The following is a 27,998-nucleotide window of genomic DNA, read 5'->3' on the forward strand; positions in this document are numbered from 1 at the left end:
TTGAACAGAATTATTCGACAAGGTTCACTTCATTAACATATGTTTAATAATTTTTTTCATCGAACGATCGTAATTATATCTGTGATATGTGGATAACTTCATTCTACACAATTTGCCAACCCGTCCCCGACACCGACCACGTGGTGTCATTGGCTACATAATGGCGGTAGAGCGTTATGCTCGAAAATGAACTCTGCGCATGCGCGTATTCACGGAGAAATTCTAACCTAGCTAACATAGTATGCAGCTATAGGAACGCAGTTATCCTAATGAAATGCGAAAAGGTCACAGTATCCGAGGGTTCGAATATGTTTAATTCAATGTTAATTGACCGTTGCGATCCTAACCCGTCCGCGTCATTTTTCAACTAGCATAAAATACAGCGATTAAACCGTACCGAGGTGGGGAACTCGGGGCTTCTCCGTGGAAAGAGACCGTCTGGTTTTCACAACCACAACTAACCGTCTCATTTCTACACGACTAACGCGAGCGGCCGCATGGTGCATGTGCGGAGGAGGCCGAGCTCGCTTTAAAACCGAGCAAGTCGAAATTATCGGCGATAGGGGAAGTGATGAGGCTATCAAGCTCCTCGGATATTCGCCAATAAAGTGTGATCGTTGAGCGTAAGTGCAGTGACTGCAAATACCGAGTGATTTCTCTTCCTCTGACTCTGCCGTTGCCGCTGCTGCTTGCTCTTCTTACACCGTTACCAAACCGTCGAGCAGCGCGATTCGAGGACCGACCGTTTCTCGTTATTCAACCCCTAACCATTCGTCGCCGGTGAATAATGAATGTCGACGAATACGAAAGCCTGCCAACGGGTTCCGTCGCCGTCCACATGACAGCGGGTGCCCTCGCCGGCATTATGGAGCATTGCGTAATGTACCCGTTGGACAGCGTCAAGGTAAACGAATACGGCCTCTATCACATCCTCTCCAACCATCGATTCATTTATTTCTTTTAACTATATTCAGACAGCTAGGCGACTCCTGGATCCGGTCTTCTATCGTCTCGCATCCTCGATACGGCGTGACACTGCAAGGCCACCGAGCATCTCTTGATTTTCTGCTGTCTAATCGGGTCATTCGACAATTGGCCAAAGTGGGGAGAAAATTAATTTCTATTTCTACCATCGAGGAACTACGTCTAAAACGTACCAACTATTCCAAATCTATCGAGATCTCCTTCCGTTTCTCATTGTGCAGCAGTTTTCTTACATAATTACACATTTACTCATTTACTGTCGTGCCGAGAGACAACTAGTCCTCTCTCTCTCTCTCCACCCCCCCTTTCTCTCTCTCTCTCTGTCTCGCTTCTTCAGGCATTCCGTATATTCTATAAATAAACTCTTATTTCCAATTCAAGAGAGACACCTTGGCGTTATACACATCTTTGCACAGAGTCTTCGAGCAATTGTTACATGGGTTTCCGTGCTTCCGTTAAAATCGATAGTTTTCATAAGAATGACACATGGGTTAGTGTTCTGCTTTCGTGTTGACGGAAGTGTCGAAGCAATTGTATTTTCAACTGGACTTAGCCTTCCTCTTTGTAACTGGATACGTTGGCCAGCCTCGATTTCAGTCAATTCTAACAGATTGGATAACTGTGGTAAACAAACAATGCCACAATAAGCAGATTGAGATAGGAAATACAATCCTGCTAGGTATATCTTATCTTCTCTTTTCCCATCACACAAAAGGATGCTCCCCACTCTTTAATATCCACCAATTGTTTCACCACTCTTTTTACTGGCAAATATATTGTTCAACCTATGCAGATGTCCAATGAATATACCTAGGTCAAGTTCAATTGTCAGATGGTCGATCGTTGCATAATCTCACTTACTAAGTATCTTGATTCAGGCTTTGGAATTTACTGCGCTATAATTGTTTGGATACCTCCACCTTCTACTCCCTTGCCGACTATCAATTAGTCAAAATGGGCTCTGCTTGACGCTATCTGATGTGTTACATAACCAACATGATCCAGTCTATTTTTGTCCTTTTTTTCTCCATTCAGCACTGAAACTATGATTAGAGTATTTTTACAGGATGTTATTCAATCAGGAGGATTATCAAAGTTATGCAATTAAGCCTGACGTTGTTGTCATTCAATTTTTGGCTGATACTTGAAATTTTTACATGTAATGTATATCTGTCATAACGTAACCAGCGGTGTTTCACAATCGTTTATTGGGTTACTTTGGTTATGTTCTATCTGTTTACAATTAATATAAGAAATTTACGTCTTTTATTTAAATTGTCATTTATAAACATTAAGCAATTTCTGACTTTCGAGAAAAACAGAAATTTTGCTTTATAAACAACTTCCTTGCGCTCAACGGAGCTTCCTCAAGAACAGAATATTAAATTTACAATATGTTATTTCAATGTGACGCAGTTGCTGCGAAGTTTTGGGTTAATCATTTACACCATTTCAAGAGTTGACCCTTTCAGTGCATTTGACGTGTTATATACGTCAAGAAAAGAACCAATCATCAACTTGTGTAAAGCACACGTGCTGCGTCATTTCACTAAAAACACCATATTGAATCGTGATATTCATGAATTAGATATCATAATATGCATTTCGGTTATCATTCAGGTTCAACAACTGCTCAGCAAAAATTGAGGTTTCAAGTATCGATTTATTTCATAATTTGGAAATCTCCGAACGTCTGAAAACTTTCTGAACTTTCGGTCAGTAAAACAGCTACCCAAGCTGAAGTGAACGCTATTCTCTGGAGACCGATTACGCATTGATAATAATCGGACCGCTTTACCTTATACATTATTCATCAGAATAATACACAGTTGTTTTCGAATGATGAGTGTGACCTTTAAATCTTCGTTCATGCATAAATTGGTAAAAGTGAAAAATATCAGAATCACATTACACAAATTTGTAGCAAATAGCTGCTTGAGAATCGTTTAGTTAGCTGCTGTTACATGCATTGAAAAATCTAATGGAAGAAAACAAGAGCTGGGGGATTCTATCAAACTCACAGATAGAACGCGCGATATCTTCACAATACTGCAAAAATAAACATTATCGGACTACGACTTGGAATACAACTCGACAGATTGTCTCTTGACGAGTGTTTTCTTATTGTTCAATTATCATACGTACGAATCTCAGCTCTCACGAATACCCGGCATCGTTTTTCAATACACAAAGCTTGATTCTGAGTATGTGTCACTTCCATCGCTTTACTGACCCCATACAAATTTTTCTGTGTACCAAGATATTTTTCTATCTATACAGGGAGGGCAGACGATGTGTTTATTTTCCAGATGAGGTATATCGTAGTGTTTATCTACACAAGCGACATACATCACTTGTTGTTGCACGATTCATGTACACTTAGAAAATTGCTGTTTTATAATCCGACCACTTGGCGGACATTGACATGTTCATATTATAAGTGCACAATTTAGACGAGTATATTTGTCGAAAATAATTTAACTATTCTTGGAAAATTATCTGCCTCTTTCAGACAAGAATGCAAGCGTTAACACCCGGCCCAGGTGGAGGTGGCGGAGTTGGCGCGGTTCTGAGTAGAATGGTAAAACAGGAAGGACTTCTGAGGCCAATCAGAGGCATGGGAGCAGTTGTCGTGGGGGCAGGTCCTGCGCACGCCCTTTATTTTTCCTGTTACGAGTGGCTCAAAGATCACATGTTAGGACCGCGATTGCCTCCGCAATTCAATCATCTTGTTTACGGAGCCGCGGGTTGCGTAGCTACAGTTCTTCACGACGGAGTCATGAATCCGGCAGAAGGTAAATTGACGTAATAATAATCCTTCAATTGTCTGTTGCATAAATTTGCGCATAATTGGTATAGAGGGGTCTTCAATGTACTGTACATCTTATTCAGTTGTTAACAATTGCAATTTTCATTCAATGATGTGTCTGATGAAAGATAAAGAATTTAATTTCTTTTCAAACATTTTATTATTAACTAGAAATTAGAAGAAGAAGAAGAAAAGTCTTGTCGTAGTTTCAAAAAATGATAACAGTAAATCTGATAACATTACAGTGGTAAAACAGCGACTTCAAATGTACAACTCGCCCCATAGAAACGTGATCGAATGCTTACGGCATGTTTATAAAACTGAGGGAATTGGAGCTTTTTATCGAAGTTATACAACCCAGTTGGCAATGAACGTACCTTTCCAGAGTATTCACTTCATTGCTTACGAATATGCACAAGCTTGGACAAATCCCGATCACATCTATAATCCTGGAGCTCATATGATTTCAGGTAATGAGATGTTGCGTCGTAATTTCTACGATTCAAGAAAAATATAAAACACCGTCTCATAAGAATTACCTTACTTCAGGTGCTATGGCGGGTGCGATCGCAGCTGCAGCTACGACGCCGTTAGATGTATGTAAGACGTTATTGAACACGCAACAAGGTGGCGCTCAAGTTGAAGGAATGCGAGATGCATTCAGAACAGTTTACAAGTTTGGCGGGTTCCAAGGCTACTTCAGGGGTCTCAACGCTCGCGTACTTTATCAAATGCCAGCAACGGCTATTTGTTGGTCGACGTAAGAAAACTTGTCGTTTTTTCTACTCGTTACTTTAAGTTGTCGAAACTATGAATTGTCTTACATTTTTTTTTTTAACCTTATCTTAAAGTTGAGCGAATCAGATTATGATAATATATGCAATGAAAATCATCGTATGTAAATGTCCACTTTGATATATTGCTCTCTGTCTTTTCAATGTAAAATAACAGAACGTTGACCTGAAATCATGAATGCAAATATCTAGCACATTTTTTTTCATGCTCTAGAGCAAAGAAAGAAAAAAATAAAGAACAGCATGTTTGAATCTGAGATAAACTATACCGAAAAGCAATTAACTCATATCGATCGGTTTAATAGTTTCATTGCGACACAGATCTATTCGGTATCTGGTCAGCGTATCTAGTCAATCAGGAAACGTGCAAAATCTTGAAATTTCAATTGTAGTGTCAATGCTTTACTTTTTTTTTACACACTGGAAATAAGACTTCAATGTCAATTCGCGATGGCAAGTGATATATTTTAATACAATTTGACGCTATCTGGTGTTGTTTTAATACTTATCAGTGCTTAACTCTTTTATTTGCGGCAGGTAAATTTGAATGCCGAGCTATATCTGCATTGCGTTCTGTAGTGCCATGACATTTTTTTTTTTTTTTTTCACCTGAATTTCATCATATGTGACAAGAATTTGATGTAACTATAATACAGCCTGGATATTCAATGAGTCGCTGAATACGCAAAGTTCCTCTGACTACATTACAAAAAGGAAGAGAAAAAAAAAAAAGACAACCGAAGAAGTATCGACTGGCATTATCACCTTTATGCCATCGCATTATTTTACACGCCTGGCTATATCATCGCACAGACTACCTGTTCTTAGAGCAATCACAATATTCTTATCTTCAACTGATAAATCAGTGTTTTTTTGTTATCTTGAATACTCGTTACGTCAGAGATGAGTACTCAAAGTTTTTTTCTAAAGTACCACTCGGAATAACATGAAAACTGAAAAAAAAAAAAAGCTAATGGTCGTAATAAAGTGTGGCAATCGGTGAGCCTGATATCGCCAACTATTTTAATTTGTTGTAATTACAAGTCATGCTGATAAATCCCACCTTTCATTCAGAGATCCTCGTATCTAAAATTTAAATCACAAGTTCTCCTGTCTGAGGAAAATAGATCGTCTTGTGTTTTTTTGTTGCTATTACTGAGATTTTACCAGAAAGCGGGGTTTTAAATTTCTCAGAAGAGTTATTGTTAGTAGCTTCGTCAATGAATTTACTGTCTCTTGCGGTTACGTTGAGTAAGAAATTCTGATATTTGTGTCCTACTTGAGTTCAATGGTTGAATTCAATAATCGATGAATTTTAAATACAAACAACTAAGTGTGAAAAAAAATGTTATTTCTGTGACGCAGAATTTTTTTTCTATATTTCCACTCCTCGAGTTACATGGTAACACTATGGTAGAATCTCAGACGTGAATATACATGAATATTTTATATAATAGTCTCAATGTTACGCACCAATCGTGATTGATTTGTTAAAATTTTATATGAACGTTACAGGTACGAGTTTTTCAAGTACGTGCTGCATGGTAAGCAGGATGATGTTCAGAGTCTGTACGGCGAAGTGGAAAGTATGGAGAGTCAGACGCAATCGCACAGTTCGACCACAAGGCCCAGCAGTTTTCAAGGAGCGAGCGTATATTTCAATAATCAATCTCCCGGCCCAGTTTTGCTAGACGTGACTAGAAGTTAGGTATTCCTCCACAGATCGCACGTTGAAATTGAAACTTTCGTTGGAAAAGTTTAATTGCTGACTTTATACATTTCGAGAGTTTATTATTATCGATTTTAGAACGATATTTTGTTATTCCAACTGTTGATACGATATTATGTATTATGTACAATACGTGTTTAAGCAGAGGATAGAAAGCAAAACAGAGAGTCGAGTGCAGGTCACTGGCTCGACAAAACGGTATCTATCTGTTTTCCACTTAGTAATCGGCATGACTTTGGAGAGCACTTTTTATCACATTACCTATTTACCTAAAATACGACTCGTTAAATGCCAGACAAATGAAATTAGGAGAGAGATTTTAAAGTAATTAGATTTGTTTCTAAAAATTCAAGCTTCGTTAATAAAGGCTTGAAGTTGCTCTGGAGGTTCGTGACAGAAATTTAAACAAAAAATTTTTTAAGGCTACATTTGGAACAAAATATTTATTATTCTGTACAATATGATCAATGTTTTGAGACGTATCGTACCGCTTTTGCCAAGTGCATTTAGTTCTGATACTTTTAACATAGTCTTGGCACAAATGTCATACATGTAATGATTCGATAAAATTTGGTGCAAATGTAGCCTAATTGCGTGTACCCAGGAATAATCTATTTCAGTTTACAGTGCATTTAATAGTTAGAGACCCACTGTTAACGAAATAACGACTGAGAAGAATCATCTTAAGTATTTTTTTTTTCGTTTTTTTTTTTTTTTTTTTCTTCTTGACTTTTCTTTGCTTCATCGCATCAGTATTTACGGAATATGTGAGACATTTTATGACTGCGCGTGAGGTGCTTGTGTAAAAAAAATTCAAATTCCCTTCTCCGATATAAAATGTATTTGTGTGTCACATAACATGAGACTTCATCGACACAAATTTCGTAAATTGAATTAAACGGCCGCAGCAGTTACATACGCGTACCGAAGTATTAATGCGACTTTTTACATTAATTAAGAAAAATTTTTCCATCGATGTCTAAGATTTTTTCATCAGTCATAATTATGTAACGTGACTTATAGTTTTATGTAAATAAAAAGTTGCCGCAGTGGGCATCAATCATGATAATGTGGAAATTTTTTGCTAAACTATTATGCAAAATTAGTTTTAAGATCTCATGTTCAAACTTCATAATCGATTTTTTCCCTAGATAAAAAATTTTCTATGCAGTCGAAACCAATTGTTTTCGAAATGCAGAGTTGTGATCAAATAATTGAATTCTCGACATAGTGTAATTGAATTTCTACTTATTGTTAATAGAGAAAGAAGATTCATCGTATACTCCTCTCGCATATAAATAGTACAAATTTCCAATGAATATTCTCAACGAGCTGGGAAAGTTTGTATTTCTGTGATTTCTTAACACTTCACGTAAAAGATTTGTTTTTATCACAGAGCGAAATAACTGAAATGTAGAAATTAGAGGATAATCTGAGACATCGATTGAAAAATCTAGACTCATTGTCAATTTACATAGAAAGCCGCTGATATACCGTTGATACATGTGAATAAATTCAAAAGGTCTTGGGCACTACGATTATTGATTATTTAATTCTTGTAAATATTAGACACTATTCGTTGTACAGTATTATGATGTAAATTTTGTGAATGTTAGAAATATAAATAACTTAATTGCCTAATTACGAAGTATACTTAAGGTACACTGGCCTAACTTACAGTATACATTTATTTCCTTTGGAAATGTGGTAATTTATGTCCTACTGCATTTCAGTACTGTATTAGATTCTTCCTGTTGTACAGTACTAATCCTCCCATCAAGCTTTGGATTAGCGCATAAGAAAATCGATAATAAAAAAGAAACAAATTTTGCAGGAGGGATCACAGATTTTGCTAATGAAGAAATTTCAATAACAATAAGTAGAATTTACCGATATGCATCGGGTATTAATGGCTGTTTTCCAGTTTGTAAGAACCGAATCCTATTTTTCGTTTAAACAGTTACGTTCCATGTTAACACGGCGATAAATTACGTACAGGGTATTCTGGTTCAATTTAATGCGCCATCAATCTCTACATTATATCATTTTTATTGGTCAGAGTATATTTTGTTACTTTAGTAAATTAGAACAGATTAATCGATCTCATTCTGAAGGACTGCGGATTGTGGTGCATGAAAAAAGCATCGATTTAACTTTAAAAACCATCTTTTGAATTTCTTTAATCTTACGTATTTCAAAATTTTATTACCTGATTCATTTTCCCATACTGTTATAGAAGTTTGGAATAAAAAGCAAATTGTTACAAATATGAAAAATGGAAAGATTGATAGAAAGAAAAGTAGACGAATTTTAAACGTAAAGCATATATAACAACATCAAATACAAAGGTGAGATATTTTTGTTGTTGAACAGATTGCGTTGAGCTCGAATACTCTGCACTTTCCTTTGGTTTAAGAAATGTAAGTACCGATAAGTGTCAGAAAGAAAACATAAGTATTTTCACGACTTGTTAATCACAAACGATGGTAGTCGATAAAATAATTTCGATAACTAACATCAGCTACACTAGTCAACTACATTCTATGAAATAATGGCATTCACCACAGATACATATTGCTTATATTTTTCCGTAACATCGTCTTATTTTATGTAGCGGTATACATAATTCTCAGCAACCTTGCATTTGGAATACAGCCTTGAAAGAAACTGTACAATAAAAAGTTTAGATTAAGAAATCAATTATGATGGGGAGCATGCAGTAATCAGAACTAAGCAAATAGATTTTACTGAAAGAATCAAGACAGCTAATTTTAATGCCATTCTCAGCACAGATACGTAAGGAAATTAAATTTAAGGTATAATTTTCCACTTTCAACTATTTAGGGATGACTTTGGTCATTATTTTTTCAACACCAAACATCACTGACGAAGAATGTGGTACATTACGATTGGGTACGGTATGATTCTGACCCACTTGGTTATACGTTGCTCGTTTTAAACAGACTTAGATTCCGATACGATGAAAAAGTACTCGTAAAGAATAATATCTTTAACATGGTTTCACTGGCTCAGATACTGTATGATTCATCTAATTGAAACGAAAGCTTGGTTTATTTCAGTATTTTAATATTTACTATCATGTTAATACTGAGTCGATTCAGGAGGTACGCTTTACCAAGTTTTGAACTGAAAATCACAAAAAGAGATGATGCAAAATTCTTTTTTTTTTTTTTAGTGAATATCGTGATGGACGAAATATGACCCCGGAAATCAGAGCCCTTTTTTTTTTTCCCTACAAAGAATTTCCCCAACGTTGCTTTCTATGGCTGTGATAACTGAGTCGAACACATATGATGTTGACTTTAAGAGGGAGTAATATCATGTGAAAGCTCACGCTTAATCAAGCCATATTTCGTTTCTTTTTTTTGTTTTTTTATTGTAATAGGAGTAATAATATCTTTGACGGTAAATGATAAATACTAACTTGTATTAGGTAATTTATTTTTTCATTCTATATAGATTCCTCGTTATTCATTGCAATTCAAATTAGACCATTATAACATACATCCGTGAGTATGTTGAAATGGGTGACGAATTTTCATTCTACTTATCATGTAAATATAGGCATGCTCCCACTGATACTTTACCCTGTAAGAATGAGGACGAACTGATATTGTACCAGAATAATAAACAAGCATCATTCATTCACCGAAACGTGGAAAAGAGCAAAGTGCGGAGTGTAATAATAATGTAAATATTTAATATTATACGTATTAAAGAATGACTCAAGGAGAAATAAAACATCATGTTTTCTTTTTATACTTCTAATAATTATGAAAACAATGCGCTGGTGTATTGCTAAAGCCAAAAGATACTGCACGCATATTACAGCGTTTTGAAGAAGCAATTTGTATACGATTCTTAATTTTTATTTCTTCACTCCTCAAGTCTACACTTGTTTTCAATATTAGATAATTTTCCAACTTTGAAGTATCTAATTCAAAATAAATTATTACGTGTTTTTGTCTATATTAGACAAAATAGCAAACCAATATTCGTAAAGGTTTTTTTCATAATCTTTATAAAGATAATTTTTCAAGTATTCACTAAGCATCGCAAACATGACATGTCATGAAATCAAAAAATAGTCGCACAATCGAATAAGGAAACGTTCCCACATTTTTTGACGTTCAGCATCTTTTGCAGTAAATGCAATGGTTTTTTTTTCTGCAAATTTTACATCTTAGTACTCCGTAATTGACAGTTTTAAGTAATAAATTGTGTATTTTTTTTTTTATCTTATCAAGAGCTCGTTTAAAAAAAGTAGATATCAGAACTGAAATTGTAATCAAAGATCAAAAGGGGTTCATGATTCTACTTGACTAAATACATAAATACATTAATTAAACATTAGGTAAACTGCTGAACTTTGTTTTCGTTAATATTATTGACCTGTTTTAAGCTGCGAACAGTTTTTATCCGTTACTATAATTACTCTGCAAAATGTGTGAACTTTATTCAGTCTTTGTGTCTCGTTTATTAAATTTAGCCGATCAATGAGTTACCTGACAATGCAATGAAACGATGACATGAATTCAGATTCGAGTCATTAGAGTGTGATTTGTTTCTTAGTAATGTTTCGTCGATGTTGGTGAAATTTTTTAAAAGTAATATTTATAATAATATTCAATTCACAAAGATGGTTAAAAATTCAAGTGCATGCGACACGCGATGTCAGTTGTTATTCACTGAGGCAATAAACACAGAAAATTCATCCAGACTTAATTGGTTCAGGAAGAACCAACAACGGTTAATCGATAATTTAGGCAGCCAAAAGTTGGTCGGCAAAGCTAAGGCTCAAATAGCTGAACAGGAAGAGAAGCGTCGGAAACGCCTTGAGGCCGAACGTAACAAGGTGAATTGCCTTTGACATCTATTTTAATACCGGTTTTCTGAATATCAAATGAACTACCGTTAATAACAGTGAAATGAATGACAAAGTTCTATATTTTCTGGCTATCAATTTTCACTGGCGTTATTCATCATGTTTAATGAATAAATTATTGTAAAAATCTTGACTAGAAACTGTAAAGAATTGAAATTTTTTCCCAACTTAGAAACAGCAAAAGTTTACTGGACCTCCGAACTGGCGACCCGCCATTGATGGTGCATTGAATTTAGATTATATGAGACCTATAGAGCCCAGCGTATCGAACTTGTTATACGAAAAAGGAATGCCCAGTTATGAAACGAGAAAGAATTATCTCAACGAGAGGTAACAGATATCGAAAGTACAGAATATTCGTAAAAAAAATATCGTTGTTAGCTGGCTTTGACCTTGTTTATTTGGTATTTAAAATTTTTCAGGTATGAAAAGATGTTGGAAGATCGTTATTACTATCTTTATGGTAGCAGCTGGGTTTACGGTTGGCGTTTTAAAGATTTCCCACCCGTGCAAGCTACAAAATTGGGTAAACGTCAAATAATTCAGGCTTCGTTTTACCGTCGAAACGCTTCGAGCTTGCAACGTGATCCAAATTGGTATAAAATTTGCCAAACTGGAAATTCAAAGAATTATAATGACGTTTTAACGTACTGATAAAATACTTTCAAACATAGGACTCGATCGGATAGATTGACATCCGCTAAAGGTATTGAATTAAATGAAAAATTCCGTTTATTTTATTAATGTCAATGATTCGTCAAGTTTATTGTTTCTCGCGAAAATCATATTAATAATAATAATAATAATAATAATAATAATAATAATGCACGAGAACTAACAAGGCTAATAAAAATATAATAGAAATCTCTTAATTTATAAGTTCGCATTTCGCTACTTCGATACAGTCGTACTAATTGTGAAGATTTTCTTACCGACATGGTTAGCGTCTAAAGAAGTAATGTTTTTCTTTATAACAAATCAAAGTACGTTGATTGAACAAGTTTTAACAAACTTTTATTGGGTTGGCACAGAATATTCTAAAATCTAAGTCATCCCGCGTCGGTTTTTATTTTTTGTTCGTTTGGCGAATAATAAAGCGATATGAACAAGTATTTAATGCAATAACTCTTTCTTTGCCGGCATCCGATAATTTTCTACTCGGCGAATGAATAAAGATTGATATGATTTTCCTTCGTTTTAACACAGTGTGTGACGTATGTACGTACGTATAAAATGTGACGCATAATGGTGAACAGAGAAATGACTGACTTCGATATAAAAGTGTTAAAAGTGATAAAAATACTAATTGGTTGGTCCCTAACTGATAGTTTACATAAATACATTACATTGAGCTTAAAAAAATAAAATGGCACTATTCTTGTTTGTGATATCTTATTTTTGCGTGTTATTATTAAAAATTGCATATATATGCATGTATATATGTATATAAACATATATCTATGTATACCTATGTGTATATGGTGATAAAATTTTGGTTATTCAACATTTATATGCATAATTTATGGACTAGTAGTTAAATTTCTTATTTTAAATGCTATTTGTGTAGTAACTTATAGTATTTATGCATATATTTATATATATATGTAAATGTATATGTTTATGCATCTATGTTATAAGCTAGGGAAAACGTGATTTATTATCGATAGATCAGGTCAGTTTGGAACAGTTAAATAATTCTAAAATTATTCGCGATCTCTTTGGTATGATGATGAAATGGTAACCGCTTGACGAGTACGCTAAATTATTCTTAACTCTTTCGATCTTGATACGCTACAACGGTACCTTTTACTAATGTATAACTAATATCCTTCAAACTAAATTCATAATTAAATTAAGGAATGCCAGAGGGATTCAAGATTTGAAAGCGTTAAGCATCTTTAGTCATACCGCTGTCACGCGGTTGACGAATCGTCGGTGGTACTGATGTCTGTGCTCATCATCGAAAGCACAACTGTTTGGATACTGTGCGCAGGCCGTTTAGGTTTAGGTGGCGGAGTGGGCGGAGTCGATTGATTAACAATTGGTTCCGGAGGCGCAGGAGGTTTGCATCTAATTCTCTGACTATTTTGCCGATTGGAATTGCTTGTGATTTCGGATTTGTTATTGTGTATAAGCGTGTCGTCGGGTAAATTGCAATAATCAGCCTCGCGTGTTTTTATTGGTAACGGTGGTGGAGGATCGTCCTCAGAAGCTGTACTGTCCGTAGTTCCCACACTGTCTCTGTTGCCTTTGCCTAATCCGCTAGGATCCAATCCGTTGCCGGTGTTTCTTAGATACTGATGGGACTGGCCAGACCAGCGGTTACTCATTCTGCGTTCTTTTTCTACCTCAGATCTTAGCGGTCGTTTAGGTGTCAGCTGTAATACGTGCAGATCCAATATTAGTCTAATGTCGACTGAAAATTAAACACCACAATGATTCATCGACTTGCTGCGTCTTCAGAATACATGGAAGAATACCTTCTGATAATAGCAAGTTTTTATGAACCACTAACAATAATTTTGTTCAAACATCTATCTCCAGACTTCTTGAGGATTGGTCCTGTAAAATTGTTTACCTTTTGCAGTAGAGTTTGTGAATTTAAACTCCACGACGACTCTTTCAGTTCTGTTAAATTGTCCATTTAGAGTTCAATTGTTAAAAAATTCATATTTCACAGTATCGATCAAAGTAGCTTGTTCAACTGAAGGAATTCAAGTAATTTTCTGACAAATCTTATTCATGTATATTACTTAATTACATCAAATTTTACAAGCCTTGTTACGCCAAGCCTGGCTTATATATTCGCCAATTATCGCTTTATTCCATATGTAAAGAATACTTGGAACTCACCTCTTGCCTCAGCTCAAAAACAGTTGTTATAGTTGATTGTGAATTGGAGGAAGGCAGACTCGTTGGAGGCGTCTGAGCTAGATCAGGCATCGTATACCATTGACTGGTTGGTTGATCGGTCTTGTGCGAGACGGCCGAATCACTCTTGCGGGAACTTCTTCGTTTCGTATCTTTTTTCTTGCTTAATCCAGAATTTGAATTAGCCAATGCTTTGAGCGATGCCGAGGATAAGATGTTGGAACGAATTGAGGTATTTCTGTGAATTTTCAAACAATCGAATTACTCGTCAAATATAAGATTGAAAAAATATTCAGTAGTGCGTCAATTAAATTTCCAACATCAGCATTAACTTGTTACATGCATTCGGGTCTGTAAAATCGAAAGTCTTTGTCCGATTGATTCTTTTCAAGTCGTATGGCAGGCAGTCTGAATTTAATACGCTAGAATACATGATGATCTTAGCAAAAGCAGAAACGATAAAAACACATCTAAATGAGGTTCGTTATCAAATTTGCATAGAGCTCTTATCATTTGAATCAATATTTAATTTCAAACGACCGTTTCATTTAATCACGTGTTTTACATTTAGATCACCTAGTGGTTGCCAAACTTAAGTCTCAAGTTCCATAATCAGAATTTCATTGCGGAGTACAAGAGAGAAAAGAACGAATAGACAAGATTTTACCCAGTATTTGCTTCTAAATTGTTAATCAAAATGTTAATATGGATTTATGCCATCAATTAGCTGCATGCAATATGTTATTATTTACCGTAAAGCGTCTTAGTCGAGGCACTGAGCTCTGTTTTAGGAAAACAGGTAAAAATAATGTTTTATAGACATTTAAACATAATGGAATAATGGTAACTGATTGCCAGTAATGCGAAATGCCGAATACATAAAACAGACAAAAAGAAGAGGAAAAGGTATTACAAATTATATGTTTGATAATATGAAAATAGATGTAACACAATCTCAGACGAATATTGGTGACATTAGAATGACGTGAATACCAATTTAGGTTAATTTGTTTAAAATTCTTTAAAATTCTAATACAATTATTCAGTCCGATAATTTACTTGCGCGAAATGGCAAATAATTTTATTGTCTCTCGAAGCATTCACGCTTGTGCATATATATACACATATATAACAACACATATTCATTTTTCAACTGAGCAAGTATTATATAACAATAATTGAGCAGCGGAAATTTCTCTTATGAAATATAAATATCAGCTTTTGGAATAGTATAAGAATGCAGTAGTTGCAATTGTTTAGATTTGATTAAAGTACAAAAAATCAGTCATGCTCGAAACTTCTTTACCCAAAGATATTGAATCTATTATTACGAAAAAATGTATTCCCACGTTTGATTGCAGTATACAGAAAGAAAGTATTGTTGATTAATGGTAAATTGATGTTGTAGGATAGACGAAAACTGAAAATGCACTTAAAAATATTAAGCTAGGTACGGAGGAAGGAAAGGAGAACGTTGTGCGTGATTTTATCTGGACCTTCAGCAACATTCCTGCAACCAGATTTCACCCAATTGATTTTACTTTGTAGTAACGAACCTTCAAGTGGTTAGTTTCAAGTTGTGAAGCATTAATTCATGTAAACGTATTATGATATTTAACAATATATTCAGCATTCCAGATGTCAGGAAAAAATTGAAAATTTAGAATAAGTTTAAACCATTGATTTGCTTGTAGAAATATTCAACCGAAACTAATTTTGTGATGCTTGTTGATGATTGCAAATAGGTTGAAGGATACGAATTATGTTCGTTGATTACTCTTCTAAAAAAATTTTCCTGACAGTGAAATTGGCAAATTTTATATTGTTAAAGGATTTTACCTTGTTAGACTGACGTTCGTGGTACCAGAGTTTGGTGAACTGTTGTTAAAATTGAACGATGTGAATGACTTGAGTGTTGGAACTTGTGATTTCGTAAGTGAACATACTCTGGAGCGAGTTCCGCCACTAAATTACAAAAGGTTTTTTATGACAAGGATATAAACATCTATTATCTAATAGTCTAGTAACAAATCTCATTCAGGTAAACGTTCACAGTACACTCTCCGTAAGTATTATAAATTTTTAATCTAGACAACTGCCTCTCGATATGCATGTTCACATATCCTAAAGCCAAGTTGATTGAGAGACTCGCTGCCAAATACTACGCGAAAAACAATATCGATAAGTATTTGTTAATTCTCTGTTTCTTGAAATTTCCTCTTAAAGACCTGAGTTTGAAAAAACTCATTGAGAATGTACTGTATCACTAAACGACAATGTATTTGAACGGTTTTCAAACTTTTTTTTAACTCTATCATTGCAAGCAAAAATTCTTGTCCAGTAGTCGTAAAACTATCTGCGGTGTATGAAGGATCTGATGAAAAATACCTTGATAAAAAGGATATATAATAACATTTTAGCAGTGAGATTAGTGGATAACCCATAAACCATTGGTCAGTGATAACATTGAGGTCCAGAGTAAACAAAAAAAATTGTAAGCTAGTGAATGGATTTGAAAAAAATATGCTTCGAAACTCACTCGTTGCTGACAACACTTGCTTCGGATAGTCGATGATTTTCTCCTTTCAAAGTTTGGTGTCTTCTCATTGTTACCGACTGAGTCATAGTCTCAATTTGGAGATCACATGTCTGTATAAAGAAACGGATGAATTGTTATTAAAAAAAAGTTCTCAAGAAGAATATATTGCAGCTCACTAAAATAAAAACTCTTCGATCAATACACACATCGGGTAATTGGGAAATGGCGTTTCTTAGATCATTCATAACGGTTTATAAATCAACAATGAATCCATTATTCATTACTCTCAGGTGAAGAATAGAATTACAATAGATGCATGTTACGGATGCCTGATAATCTGCTCTCCCACCGTTAGCCATGAATTCAACTTACTCTCTTTCCATATTTTCCCTCAACGTGGGCGCGCATAGCTGAAAAACACTGGTCTAATTTCTGGTGGAAAGGTCCCAGTTCAGTTGGCGCCCTGGCCTTGTGTAATTCCAGACCTATGCCAAGTAAGGGAATTTGCTCGGCTATAAGACTCTCGAGTTTCAATAGTTCCGAACTATGATCGGCATGGGAATCCCTGTATTCGGGATTAAGAAAAGCCTTCTCGTAGTTGTCGACACCTCCCATCACCGCTGGATCTAGTACTCCGTTTAGTTTCATGCTTAGGGGATTCAGTGTTAAGGTACTGTCGGCTCTGTAAATATCATTAAGGAAATTCTGAAGTATCGACTATTAAATTGTGTCAGACCTGAACTGACAAACGGAACTAAGTAGTTTTCAAATTTGCTATCAAACAAGTACGAGTAGCGTACCTATATTGAATAATGAGGTCCCTCAGATCCTTGTTTGTCGCTTCCATTGTTTCGATAGCGTTCTGCAACGGACTGACAAGGTATGTTTTACTCGAAGTTACTGGAAACCATCGTAATATTCCTGGCAGAGGATAGCTCGTCACTAGGACTGTCCTCTCGAGCCACAAAGAGGCAAATTCGTTAGCGTTATTCCCGCTATCCTTATCTTTGGCATCTTTTTCTGACGGTGTTGACGAAGATGTTATTGTAGAATTTCTTCTCGGAGCTGGTCTTGAGAATCGAAACCGCTGAACATTGTTTACTCGATGATGCCTAATGATCAGAATGAATTATTTATAAGATCGAGTCGCGTGCGTGGATGGCCATGAAGATTTGAGTACCAACTCAACTTGAATAAATATTTCTACAAGTTTATCTAATTCAATAATCGTTAGGGTAAGTCAGTCTTTGATTTACCTAAGAACCGCTTCAGCCGTTACTGGTTTTCCACTCAAACGATGCTTTTTTTCACTCATTAGAGGTTCAACTTTGTTTATCTGAACGTATTGACTAGCTGATTCGAGTATGTCGTCGCCGGGTGGTGATAATTTGTTCATTTGCTCGGCATTGGGCAGTTGATTCAAAATTCTACTACAAAAATCGCTGAGCCGTTCGTACTCCTTGCCACGGTAGACAAACACCTTAAAATAAATATTAATTAGGTAATGATGAAGTGAGATTCTTGTGCATTGAAGATTCAAACTTTAGAATTGGTAAAAATGATTCAATTATCACCTTGTTTTGTAAAAATGGAGGATGACCGCGTCCATAATAAGCTACTCTGAAGTATTCCGGCTCCGGTCTGAGCTGTTTTACAATGGAATCGTAGAAGCTTGCCATTCTCTTCAATAACACTGACATTTGGGAATAGTCAAATGTTTCTTCCTCGTATTGTTTTGCCAATTCTTTACAGACGTCAAGAGCACACTCCCACATTTTACCTTTGTCGAAATAGTCAATAATATCGTAATAGAGAGCTTCTTTCAATTCTCGATGCGTCTGGCGATTATCATACCTGTAATATTTGAAACACTAATGAATTTCTGCGATAAGATTCACAATTTCTTCATAATCAGAGTGATTTATTACCTCTGAGAACGTAACAAAGGCGGCAGAGGTTGGTCACTCCAATCGAGTAACTGACTGTAGAGTTTCAGGGAATACGCAGCTTCTGTATAGTTGTCGCAGTCCAAATGTAATTCGCAAAGTTTATTCACGTACCTGGTAGTAATTTACAAAACAGAAACTATTCGTTAGACATTTGTATAAAGTTTAATCATAATTGTCATAGATTCTCGAATGGAAATTTTTAACTAATCCTTATCCTTAAGGGAAGTTTTACCAATCTCTTTACCAACAATTATAATTTATTTGGAACATTTGTCAGTTAAAAATTAGCGAGTCCAACTTCTACATAAAGCTAAATGTGTTCCACCCAAATTGTGTACTACATTGCTGTGAAAAAAGTTCATTTAAGTTTTGACTTTTGATACCTTTTTTTCGTTTATATGTAAGCATACAGATTAGAATAAAATGGACGAAATAGACGTCATGACAAATTATTTATTGCAAAGGTGCATTGGAGTGTCTAGAAAAATTATTTTGCTTATTTTCCAGCACATTTATCTCACCAATTGCTGATCCCTGTTCATCGATTGAAAAAAGAGAAGGCAAGTGTGCCATGATAATTTCTAATCCGTTTGAATTTTGAAATCAAGTGTGACCCGATTGATATGATTGCAAAATTAGTAGAAAACAAGGCAATGTGAATACTGTCTTATAATTCATATATAAATAGATGGAGGAATCTTTCGAATGGACGCCCAGTTTATTTCAATTGATCATATCAAGAAACCACGAACTTGATAATATATTCATTGTCATCATCATCGGACACAACGCATATTACATTTCCACATATCCACAGAAGCAAATTCAGGTGAATAACTTGAAGGGAATAGATGTCTTTTTTTCTTTGCTCACCGGTGTACCGGATCAATCCCAACTTCGAATGACTTCGGATTCGAGAAGAATTGATTTGAGAGATTTGGTATATTAACAAGTTTTTGGAATCTGGATAGTGAAATTTACGCACCTGATGTACATTTCCTTCCGATTGATCTCAGAGTAAAAGTCTAAAAGGTTGACTGTACAAAGCATGCGATGTTCCTGAGATTCCGCATGAATGATATCTCTGTATTGCAACAGTCTTTCCATCAATCGAGCAACAATATCAACAAATCGCAAACCCATTTCGCGCATTGTCGAATGATCTTTGCAGAGAGCGGTCATCCTTTGTACCCAAAGTACACGAAACTGTTCGTCACCTCTACCACCTTCTACCTATATAATAATCCGCTAGTATTATATATTAGTAAATTCCACAAGATGCATGTACGAAATTCAAGTAAAAGTTGACTCGTGCATTTTTGGTTTCGAAATATCATATCACATACCAAAATATCTAATTTTGCAATCATCTCGTCTTCGTACTGCGAGAAATTTCCTTTTATATGCGCAGGATCACGTTTAGTATCTCCATAACCTTCGGTTATTCGGGAACTGTAAAATTCGCACTGCATCATGTCGAAAAATATTGGAATAGTAGCTATTCGTAATTCCGTTTCGGGAATCAACGTCATCTCTAATATTGCTCCAACCAACGAAGGAATAAATAGGATTTTGTGTTGTCCCAGGTTGAACCACATCGATCGAATTTCAAACGCTGTTTCCCTGTGTTAGGAAAAAGGAAAACATTTTTCATCAGGGTTAAACATCTAGAATTCAAATGTCTCAAATCTATTATAACATCCATTAATCATATGGAATTGTAATCAGAATGGATGAGCGCTGTTGAATGTTCTGAAGGTTCTTTTTCTTAATTAAAAGTAAACCATATGGTCAAATAAACATCTACTGATATTGTTTAATTTGAACAAGTTCCATTCAGGATTAAACAGTGTAGCGATTTTAGTAGTAATATTAGATAAATACATACCTGCGCATGTCTTTGTAACGTACAACTATACGATTGCGTTTTGTCGGACTGAATGTGTCCAGTTGAAGGGATGGTTGCGTAAGAAATGCAATCGCACAGTGAAAAAAGTTGGACCAAGCTTGTTGCTCAAAGTTCTTGAAGAAATAATCTCTTATTGTTTTCGAAAAAAATCGCAATGATTTCAGAATTATACTATTCTGAAGCATAATCATTTCGGACCAGTCGCTAGGAAATACACTTTTCGATACAAGATCTTTGAACACCAGTAAAATCTCCATGAGAAAATCCAGAAGATCGATCGGAGTCCCAAATTGATTGATGTAAATGTCGTAGTGATGTTCGGTCATTTGTCTGTAAATAAGAATAAAATGATAAATTTGCAATAATACTTTTGCATCTTCGATGAAGACTTACGAAAATATAGTGAAACAGCAATTTAAATATCTAAAATACGTGAAACTGAATCAGAGCATTTCCCATTTCAAATGCTAATTAGACGAAACTAGCTAAAAGCAGATCTACCTGAAAATGGCCAGCATCACGGATACCAAATTTCCCACGAGAGGATTTTCTCTGTCCATTGAAATGACCGTTTGAATGACAGTTCTCAACGCCGTCAACATTATTTCTTTCACATCGGAGACTGTCGAGCCTACGTCGCTTCTAAATGTCAACTCGAGAATGTCAGATAAGATCTTAACGCACAATTCCACCTGAAATCACCGAAATCTGTACCTCACAAGCATCTGTTTACTCGGATCGTGACGAAAAGAATTTTCATTCTACTTAGCAGGTGGATGCTCAAGTAACTCGAAGTTAAACAGTGAGTTGAATTTCTGTACAAAATCAACGTTATTTCCGATATTACAAAATTCAAGCACGTTCATTCTTCTCACACAAGTTTTGATATGTGTAAAAAGGAACGTGATGCTATTATTCCGCACATATTGCATCGTCGAATAATAGTGCATTTTTTTTTGTTTCCAAGCTGAGCCACTCATGTACTTCATAAATTACCTCTTCCGAGTAGCCACGGTGCTGGTTGAGTCGATGTCTGTTCTCGCCGAGCAGCCTGGCTACCTTCGCCACGCTCTTTCCAGGCGTGCCTGACAGTCCCTTTACACGCCAATAACCAAACCCAAACCGAACACAGAAAATAAAACAACCCTGTGTTAGTCGATACTCGACAGTGGATAATACCAGTAATAATAAATAAATTAGTCGCGTTTCTAATAATAATTATTCACTCAAAAGGATTTAATTACGGATACATCTATCCGAATAGAGTCATGCTATAGGAATGGTTTGAACAATGTATTGAGAACGATAACATACTTGAAGAATTAAGAAAGTGCCACAAATCATGCTGCGTACTCTGATGGAAGTTATTCACACAAGACCTCCACCTTGGGTACATGCTGGTATGGTAGTGATTTCGTAACTGTTAACCAACAAGATCACTTTTAACAACAGATGTGAATAATGATGAATGTTAATCGGTATTAAGACAGATATTGTAGATACAATTGTGGTACAAGAGAATAGACGAGCATGGCAGTAGAAGATATCATAGAGAGCTGCGTGGCGAAAGGGTGTCAGGCTGCAGGGCAAGCACATTAAATGATTACAATATAATGATTACAAAATGCATGTAACTAATTAAATAAGCTATGTGAAAACGAAGAATTTGTGACAAGGGTACATGGAATTCGTATTTTTATACATTGAGCGATCTAGCTCAACTCTGCAATTGAATCATTAAATTTATTTCATTCCTTAATACACAATCAGCGAAGCCGTTTGAGTTGAGCTAGAATGCCGAATGTTTGTACAAGACATAATTTTTATCAATTTCAGTTGCACCTTGTGTATTTGACGTGATTGTACGATGGCAGAAATTGACAGTTATATTATCGTCAAGTGATATATATTTTTCACATTCCATTAATAATTATTTGCTCGGATCATATATTTTCATGGCAGTGCTAATAGACGAGTGGTTCGATACGATGACGGTTAAATTCGCAAAATCTTACCTCTTCTTTCGCTTCTAAGAGACTTCTGACCAATATTGTAATAGTGGGCAGGAGTATTGCTCTGCATTCGGGACTCAAGAATAGCGGACTGTGAACTATGTCGTTCACCGTCATCATTTTTTGTTTCGTCAGTCTACCGGGTGGCAGGGTGACTAATAGATCAGTCAATATATTGCTGAGCTGCTTTTTATTGTAAACTTGGAGAATGTGTGGTATCGTGGTTGGTAAATACTTTAGACAAGCACCCTGGACCAAGAGTGTTCCATCAGTTTCGTGACTCATCAAATCGATTATTGATTTTAATAGTTCCGTCAATGACTGAGAAAATTCTTCTTCGTCTTGATTCAACCTTTGAGTGAAAAGGTGAGATATATTTTTATTAGTATGAAAACTTCTTGCATTCTTCAAAAAAGTAATTTGATTATAACAACATTTCAAATCGCGAGTGTCAATCTTTTGCACCGTTTAGCTCTGAACATAAAAACTCATTCGTCTATCGTCAAACTATATTTACATGGTAACGAAATGCGGCTGATCGTGAGCAGCACTGTCGTTACGTGCGAACGAAACCTAAGTATCAAGCAAAACAAAAAATACAATGAATTCTTATTAGAGGCCGGCTCTTAATGTCACAGGAAACTAGAATTCCTTATAGTTCCTTCTGGATTAGTGTTTTTTGGAAATTTAAATTACACAAATCATACTGATACTCACTCAGCGAATAAAAGTCGTGATTTAACAACAAATCTCAAACAGTATTGCAAGCTTTTCATAGTTTTAAGCAATAAATCTCGTTCTTGACCGTCATTATTAGTCGCACTATCTATGCGCTTGCGCAATACTGTGATTAACTTTTTGTAAGCTAAAGTTGCTGAGAAATTTTCAGAAATATACAAGTCGAGGACTGGTTGAAAGTGCTGGTACTTTCTGTCCGAAACCAGCCCAATGATGTACAACAGGCATCCAAAAACCATGTCGTCGTACTCATCACTGTCCGAATTCCTCATTAAAATATTAAACAGCGCATCTAAAACATCCTGCAAGTAGAAGATTACTGTTGTTGTTTTAATGTTGTGTTGTTTTAAAATTTATTCAAATTTCTAACATGAGATGACGCATGAGTCATCACGTGTATCATGTGCCACGTATGTGTGTAAGTTTCAAAGATCAATTCTCCTACTTGATGACGTAAATAGGCAAAATTGATTCATTCATGAATTCATCATTGATCATCAGTTTACCGAGAGGAAAAACGTAACTCAGGAATTGAATGAATGAGGTCATTCTAATGAGAAATATTTGAGTGCACAAGCACCTAAATACTCAAATACTTTGATACAAGAAAGACATATCAATATTTTCCTTGTTTATCTTTGAATACGCTATTTCTGTTGGCCATTCAAATATCAGTCAATCGCTAAGATAACGAATGTATTTTCATTAAAATTACGCTGTTTGAAGAAATATTAATGAAACGGAGCAGAGTGATCCATTTTGGAGTATTTTTTCACATGCTCGTGTAATTTTACACAGCAAAATAATAATGCGAAGATGGTACGAACATGGCAGATTCAGGCACAGTTCAAGTTCGGTAAATGCCAGAAAAACTGGAATTCAGAAGGAGTAGCAGAATTATACAAATGTTATAAAATGCTACCTGTAAGAACTTTACAACTTCTTCACCATCAACTTTCATCAAAGCGGTAAGAGACTCCTTCAAGTCTGTCTGCCGCGATGCCCACTTTAGTAAACCAAGTAGATCGACATTTTGCGTTAGTTTAGTGGAACAAACATTGGTTGAGATTGAGAAGTTATCCTTTGAACTAAGGGTGAACGGCCCTTGCGTCAGCTTCTTTTCGGCATTCAATTCTTCCTGGTGATTATATGGACATGAGGATTGATTTTTCAACATTTACTCATCGATAGAGGTAATTTTCGTCCCGTTTAGAATCGTCTAATTCTTACCAATTCTCCCTGCGTCGATGGTAATTTCAGATAAGTCGCATCCGTTTCTTCATACTTTTTATGGTCCAATTTATAGACTAGTAGCTCATGCTTAATGTCTTGCAGAGTAGTGCCGTTGCGCTGCATCAGTTTTACATAACTCAGAGCAAACGGCTTTTCTGACCTGTCTTTTGCTTCGTTCGAACTACGATGTTTGAAGGTAAACTTCAAGTGAGCGTGTCTGAATTCATCTATGGGTACAGCGATTTTAAACGTTTCAAACCACTTTGGCTTGTCTTCGTGATAGTAGATTACGCTACGATACTCGTCAATGCCTGGGGCTCCTCCTCCCAAAGTCATCACACCAGGTATGGCTACACCTCGTTCGTTACAGACTTTTATCTAAAGAAATAGGAAGTTTCAAGTATCCTGTCTTTTGCCAAAATTTTGTAAATTGTTAATCTGAACTTTTTTCCACAAAAAAACTTCTCCACACTAACCGTTACTTCCACATTTTTGTCAGTAGATTTGGATCCTTTACTGAATTCGCCTGAATTCAAAGTAAGATATAAATCATTCCTGACGTCACCCGGCAAAATAACTTCTGGAAATCCCATTTTACGAGCAATTGCCACGTTTCCAAGTACCAAGTGTGGATTTTCTTCACGCACCTGTAATAATTGGCAAACATAATGTCATTATGGTACATCGTCGCTAGATTCTGAAGACTTTACAAGTAGGTTTTACATTGTTTTTGATATTTTAATGTTTCTGCCGATATGATAAATTATAAAACGATCCCTCTATGCGTAAAAGTTTGCGTACCTGCTTAGTGTCACCTCTCAAAAGTTTTATGCTAACCCAAAGGCCCTGACCGCCTACAGCATTTGAGCTGTTGCCGTTGCCCTTCTGACTGTTCGTATCTTTCTGCCCAAGGATTTTTCGTAATGTACCATCTAGACTCTCTTTCTCACAGCATCTGAAACCAAACAAGAAGAAGCCAACAAAACTTTCTTATCTTTGGAAAACAGAATACAATCGACAGTATTCAGGTTGTATGAATGTGTGATTTAGTTGCCTGCATTATTAAACGGCAGGTATGTGAGAAACTCGAGGCGTCCCATTTGCAGAGGAATAACATTAACTTACTGCAAGAAGGGGATGAAGTGATGCGTTTCCACATCGCCTTCTAGCTTTCCAGCAATGAATAAAGTAACATCCATTGCGGCAACGCCGAAAGGCCGTCTCATGTTTTCAGAGCTCCTTTGCTTTTGATTTTGCTGTAATATGCTGGATCTTCGATGATCTATTTCCTTGGCATACATACTTCCCACGCGAACAGCATAGCAAACCAGGTAAACCTTTTCTCTTGACAAATCACGAGATCCTAGATCGGTGAAAAGCACTCTTAGATTGTGCAATTGATCGATATCTCGTGCCAATCCTTCACGGCTCCAACAAACCACGTAATTTTCTGTTATCGCCTTCATGTCCTTGCCGTCGTAAAGCGTCAAAAGTAGTTCTACATCCTCTGCCATTTTGCAGACAAAATTTCTAACGCTTACAAAAAATATGTGCGAGTACACAGGCAACTGAGACTTCACTGGTTTCTTTTTCAGACTTATTGTCGCCTTTCTTATTCTTTCAGTGGCCGTTTCATGGTGGTAATAAAGTTGGATAGTGCTGGTTTGTTCCGGATTTAAAACGTTTCCATGTTCGTCACGAACGACCATATCCAAGCCCAGCAGCTGGTTTCCTGTGTCTATTTTTGCAGTTGCCAACCTCTTCATGTCTTTTAACTCGTCTACAGTTAAAGTGGCGCTCAGGATTTTACTTCTGTATCCAATCAATTCAAGAATCTGCTCTTGTATTGTACGAAAGTGCGGCGAGTGTGTCTGGGAATAGATATAGAAGAATTATCGTCAAGTATTAATAGAAATATTCCTTGTCTTTATATAAAATTAATGCAGTTTGCGAAATTCCACATTACTATACGGCTGTTCAATACTAACGACGTATAGATGCTTCCAGTGATGTCCCCATTCGCGAAGTACGCTGGTAATTTCGTGCGTGAGTGCCTCCGTGCTGCTAGATATTTTTGATGTGTGCACATAGGACTTTGGAAAGATTCCGCTATTTCCTTTGTATTTACTACAGCCGTAAAACCATTCGTCACACTCTTGTAACATTTGAACTACTTCGCCAACCGTCAGCCGCAACCGATACGGTCCATCTTCATCAAAATTATGGATAGCTACAAGTATATAGTAATTATCATACCATCATGTTGAACATTGTATTTAACATTTAGATCGAGTAATTAAAAAATTTGTAGGAAAGAATTTCTGGTGCTCTGTAATAACTTAAAATGAGTAAATATGATAAATTTTGTCTATCGGTTAAAATTATTTGTGAACAGTCGTAAAACAGAGAATCGAAAGTATTGACAAGCATTTCCTAATTCATAAAAATTCACACTTGAGAAATCAATCATCTGCATTCACTCAATAAAAGATTCAAGCGACGTGAGTTGAAAAATTTTAAAAGAACGCAAGTTTGATGATTTTGATCAATAAATGCTCAACGAATCAACGGGTACTGAAATTTCATTTTTTTGTACAAAATTTGTACACACATATGTGAGTAAGTTGAGAAAATATTAATCTTAACGCAGAGAGAAATTTCAGTCTTTAGGATCTTAGGATCGACAATGAGTGCATTGAGATAAATCGCTCAAGGTGCATTCGTTAAGTGAAAATTTGATTCGATTCGTCGGTCATCTATTTTGTTTAAGGGGTCCGATGAAAAGGACGCGGAATGCAATTTATTATTAGTGCGATTGGTAAATATTAATAATTAGGTACTAAAGTACAATTCCGCATATGAATACGCAAAGTACATAGATGTTTACTTAGGTGTAAGTTATTATTATTCATAATATTTTTTTTATAAACAAGCATTGCACGTGTTGACAGACGAATAAAGGCGAGCATTATCAATATGAATTAGTCTAATGTCGACGTTGGTCGAAATTTGCGACGTTGTATAAACGATAAAAACCTCAAGTGGGGAAACTGATTGTAGTAAAGTTTCATAATCAGATGACAGACGAAATGTAGTTCCACGTCCATAGGACGGCCGATAGAATTTCAATAAATACGTGCGAGTTCGTTAAGATTAATAATGAACAAAAAGAAATTTTTTAAAAACAAAAGAAACACGATTCGACTCATGTGCGAGGCTAAATATGCGAATAAAAATTCATTCATTCATTCCATCGTACTGGGCACCTCCCAGGATACGAAAGCTTTTCCCAGCAAAGTACAGGCTAAACAGTCATTTTCTATATGTATGATAAATTAAGGTGAATAAGAATTGAAACAGTACCAATTCCCTGCAGATCCTTGACTTTTCTCCATATTGACGTCATTTTAAAATATACACCTTCCACATTTATGTACACTAGTTACATCCTAAGTAATTAACATGAACGGGGGGGAGAAAAAAAGAAATACGGTGCGAACTGAGATGTTGTTATTTTATCGCAAT

At 35.8% G+C, this 27,998-nt stretch overlaps 3 protein-coding genes and 1 long non-coding RNA gene across 9 annotated transcripts; 2 read left to right on the forward strand and 2 right to left on the reverse strand.

Moving 5' to 3' along the window:
• The first annotated feature begins 23 nt into the window (after nt 1-23).
• Nucleotides 24-10,586, forward strand: LOC124223625 (mitoferrin-1). 2 transcript variants are annotated; one of them, XM_046635826.1, is made up of 6 exons: nt 764-904; nt 975-1,153; nt 3,497-3,779; nt 4,039-4,263; nt 4,343-4,553; nt 6,103-10,586. In XM_046635826.1, the coding sequence occupies exons 3-6, from the start codon at nt 3,503-3,505 to the stop codon at nt 6,293-6,295; spliced, it is 906 nt and encodes a 301-aa protein (XP_046491782.1). In that variant the 5' UTR covers nt 764-904; nt 975-1,153; nt 3,497-3,502; the 3' UTR covers nt 6,296-10,586. The 2 variants fall into 2 exon arrangements, with proteins under 2 accessions (XP_046491781.1, XP_046491782.1); XM_046635825.2 differs by lacking the exon at nt 975-1,153 and having other exon boundaries at nt 24-904.
• Nucleotides 374-2,138, reverse strand: LOC138191277 (uncharacterized). The gene is made up of 2 exons (XR_011177686.1): nt 1,158-2,138; nt 374-1,035 (listed from the first exon to the last, which is right to left on the reverse strand). It is a non-coding gene; the product is annotated as an uncharacterized lncRNA (long non-coding RNA).
• Nucleotides 7,409-27,993, reverse strand: mbc (myoblast city). 5 transcript variants are annotated; one of them, XM_046635816.2, is made up of 23 exons: nt 27,837-27,993; nt 26,462-26,703; nt 25,599-26,344; nt 25,275-25,428; nt 24,950-25,120; nt 24,471-24,851; nt 24,163-24,378; nt 23,220-23,542; nt 22,506-22,854; nt 21,487-21,585; nt 20,992-21,182; nt 20,470-20,820; nt 19,928-20,204; nt 19,567-19,814; nt 18,561-18,692; nt 18,207-18,486; nt 17,889-18,112; nt 17,433-17,744; nt 17,005-17,314; nt 16,633-16,742; nt 15,933-16,058; nt 14,076-14,331; nt 7,409-13,600 (listed from the first exon to the last, which is right to left on the reverse strand). In XM_046635816.2, the coding sequence occupies exons 1-23, from the start codon at nt 27,877-27,879 to the stop codon at nt 13,136-13,138; spliced, it is 6,006 nt and encodes a 2,001-aa protein (XP_046491772.1). In that variant the 5' UTR covers nt 27,880-27,993; the 3' UTR covers nt 7,409-13,135. The 5 variants fall into 5 exon arrangements, with proteins under 5 accessions (XP_046491772.1, XP_046491775.1, XP_046491776.1 ...); XM_046635822.2 differs by lacking the exon at nt 7,409-13,600 and adding an exon at nt 14,846-14,875 and having other exon boundaries at nt 14,200-14,331; XM_046635819.2 differs by lacking the exon at nt 21,487-21,585.
• On the forward strand, nt 10,923-11,965 carry LOC124223626 (protein SPMIP1). The gene is made up of 3 exons (XM_046635828.2): nt 10,923-11,192; nt 11,395-11,552; nt 11,645-11,965. The coding sequence occupies exons 1-3, from the start codon at nt 10,923-10,925 to the stop codon at nt 11,874-11,876; spliced, it is 660 nt and encodes a 219-aa protein (XP_046491784.1). The 3' UTR covers nt 11,877-11,965.
• Nucleotides 27,994-27,998: the final 5 nt, after the last annotated feature.

Source organism: Neodiprion pinetum, chromosome 7 (assembly GCF_021155775.2).
Source record: "Neodiprion pinetum isolate iyNeoPine1 chromosome 7, iyNeoPine1.2, whole genome shotgun sequence".
Classification (NCBI taxonomy): Eukaryota; Metazoa; Arthropoda; class Insecta; order Hymenoptera; family Diprionidae; genus Neodiprion; species Neodiprion pinetum.

What these genes read in the sequence shown, in the direction of transcription:
- LOC124223625 (XM_046635825.2), top strand. Translation starts at nt 788, where the DNA reads ATGAATGTCGACGAATACGAAAGCCTGCCAACGGGTTCCGTCGCCGTC. An exon ending in AGTCATGAATCCGGCAGAAG is followed by an intron (nt 3,780 to 4,038) that starts GTAAATTGACGT and finishes ATAACATTACAG; the next exon opens with TGGTAAAACAGCGACTTCAA. An exon ending in TGGAGCTCATATGATTTCAG is followed by an intron (nt 4,264 to 4,342) that starts GTAATGAGATGT and finishes ACCTTACTTCAG; the next exon opens with GTGCTATGGCGGGTGCGATC.
- LOC124223626 (XM_046635828.2), top strand. Translation starts at nt 10,923, where the DNA reads ATGTTGGTGAAATTTTTTAAAAGTAATATTTATAATAATATTCAATTC. An exon ending in TTGAGGCCGAACGTAACAAG is followed by an intron (nt 11,193 to 11,394) that starts GTGAATTGCCTT and finishes TTCCCAACTTAG; the next exon opens with AAACAGCAAAAGTTTACTGG. An exon ending in AAGAATTATCTCAACGAGAG is followed by an intron (nt 11,553 to 11,644) that starts GTAACAGATATC and finishes AAAATTTTTCAG; the next exon opens with GTATGAAAAGATGTTGGAAG.
- mbc (XM_046635816.2), bottom strand. Translation starts at nt 27,879, where the DNA reads ATGACGTCAATATGGAGAAAAGTCAAGGATCTGCAGGGAATTG. An exon ending in CACTTCATCCCCTTCTTGCA is followed by an intron (nt 25,429 to 25,598) that starts GTAAGTTAATGT and finishes GTTTGGTTTCAG; the next exon opens with ATGCTGTGAGAAAGAGAGTC. An exon ending in TCTTAGAAGCGAAAGAAGAG is followed by an intron (nt 21,586 to 22,505) that starts GTAAGATTTTGC and finishes TGGCGTGTAAAG; the next exon opens with GGACTGTCAGGCACGCCTGG.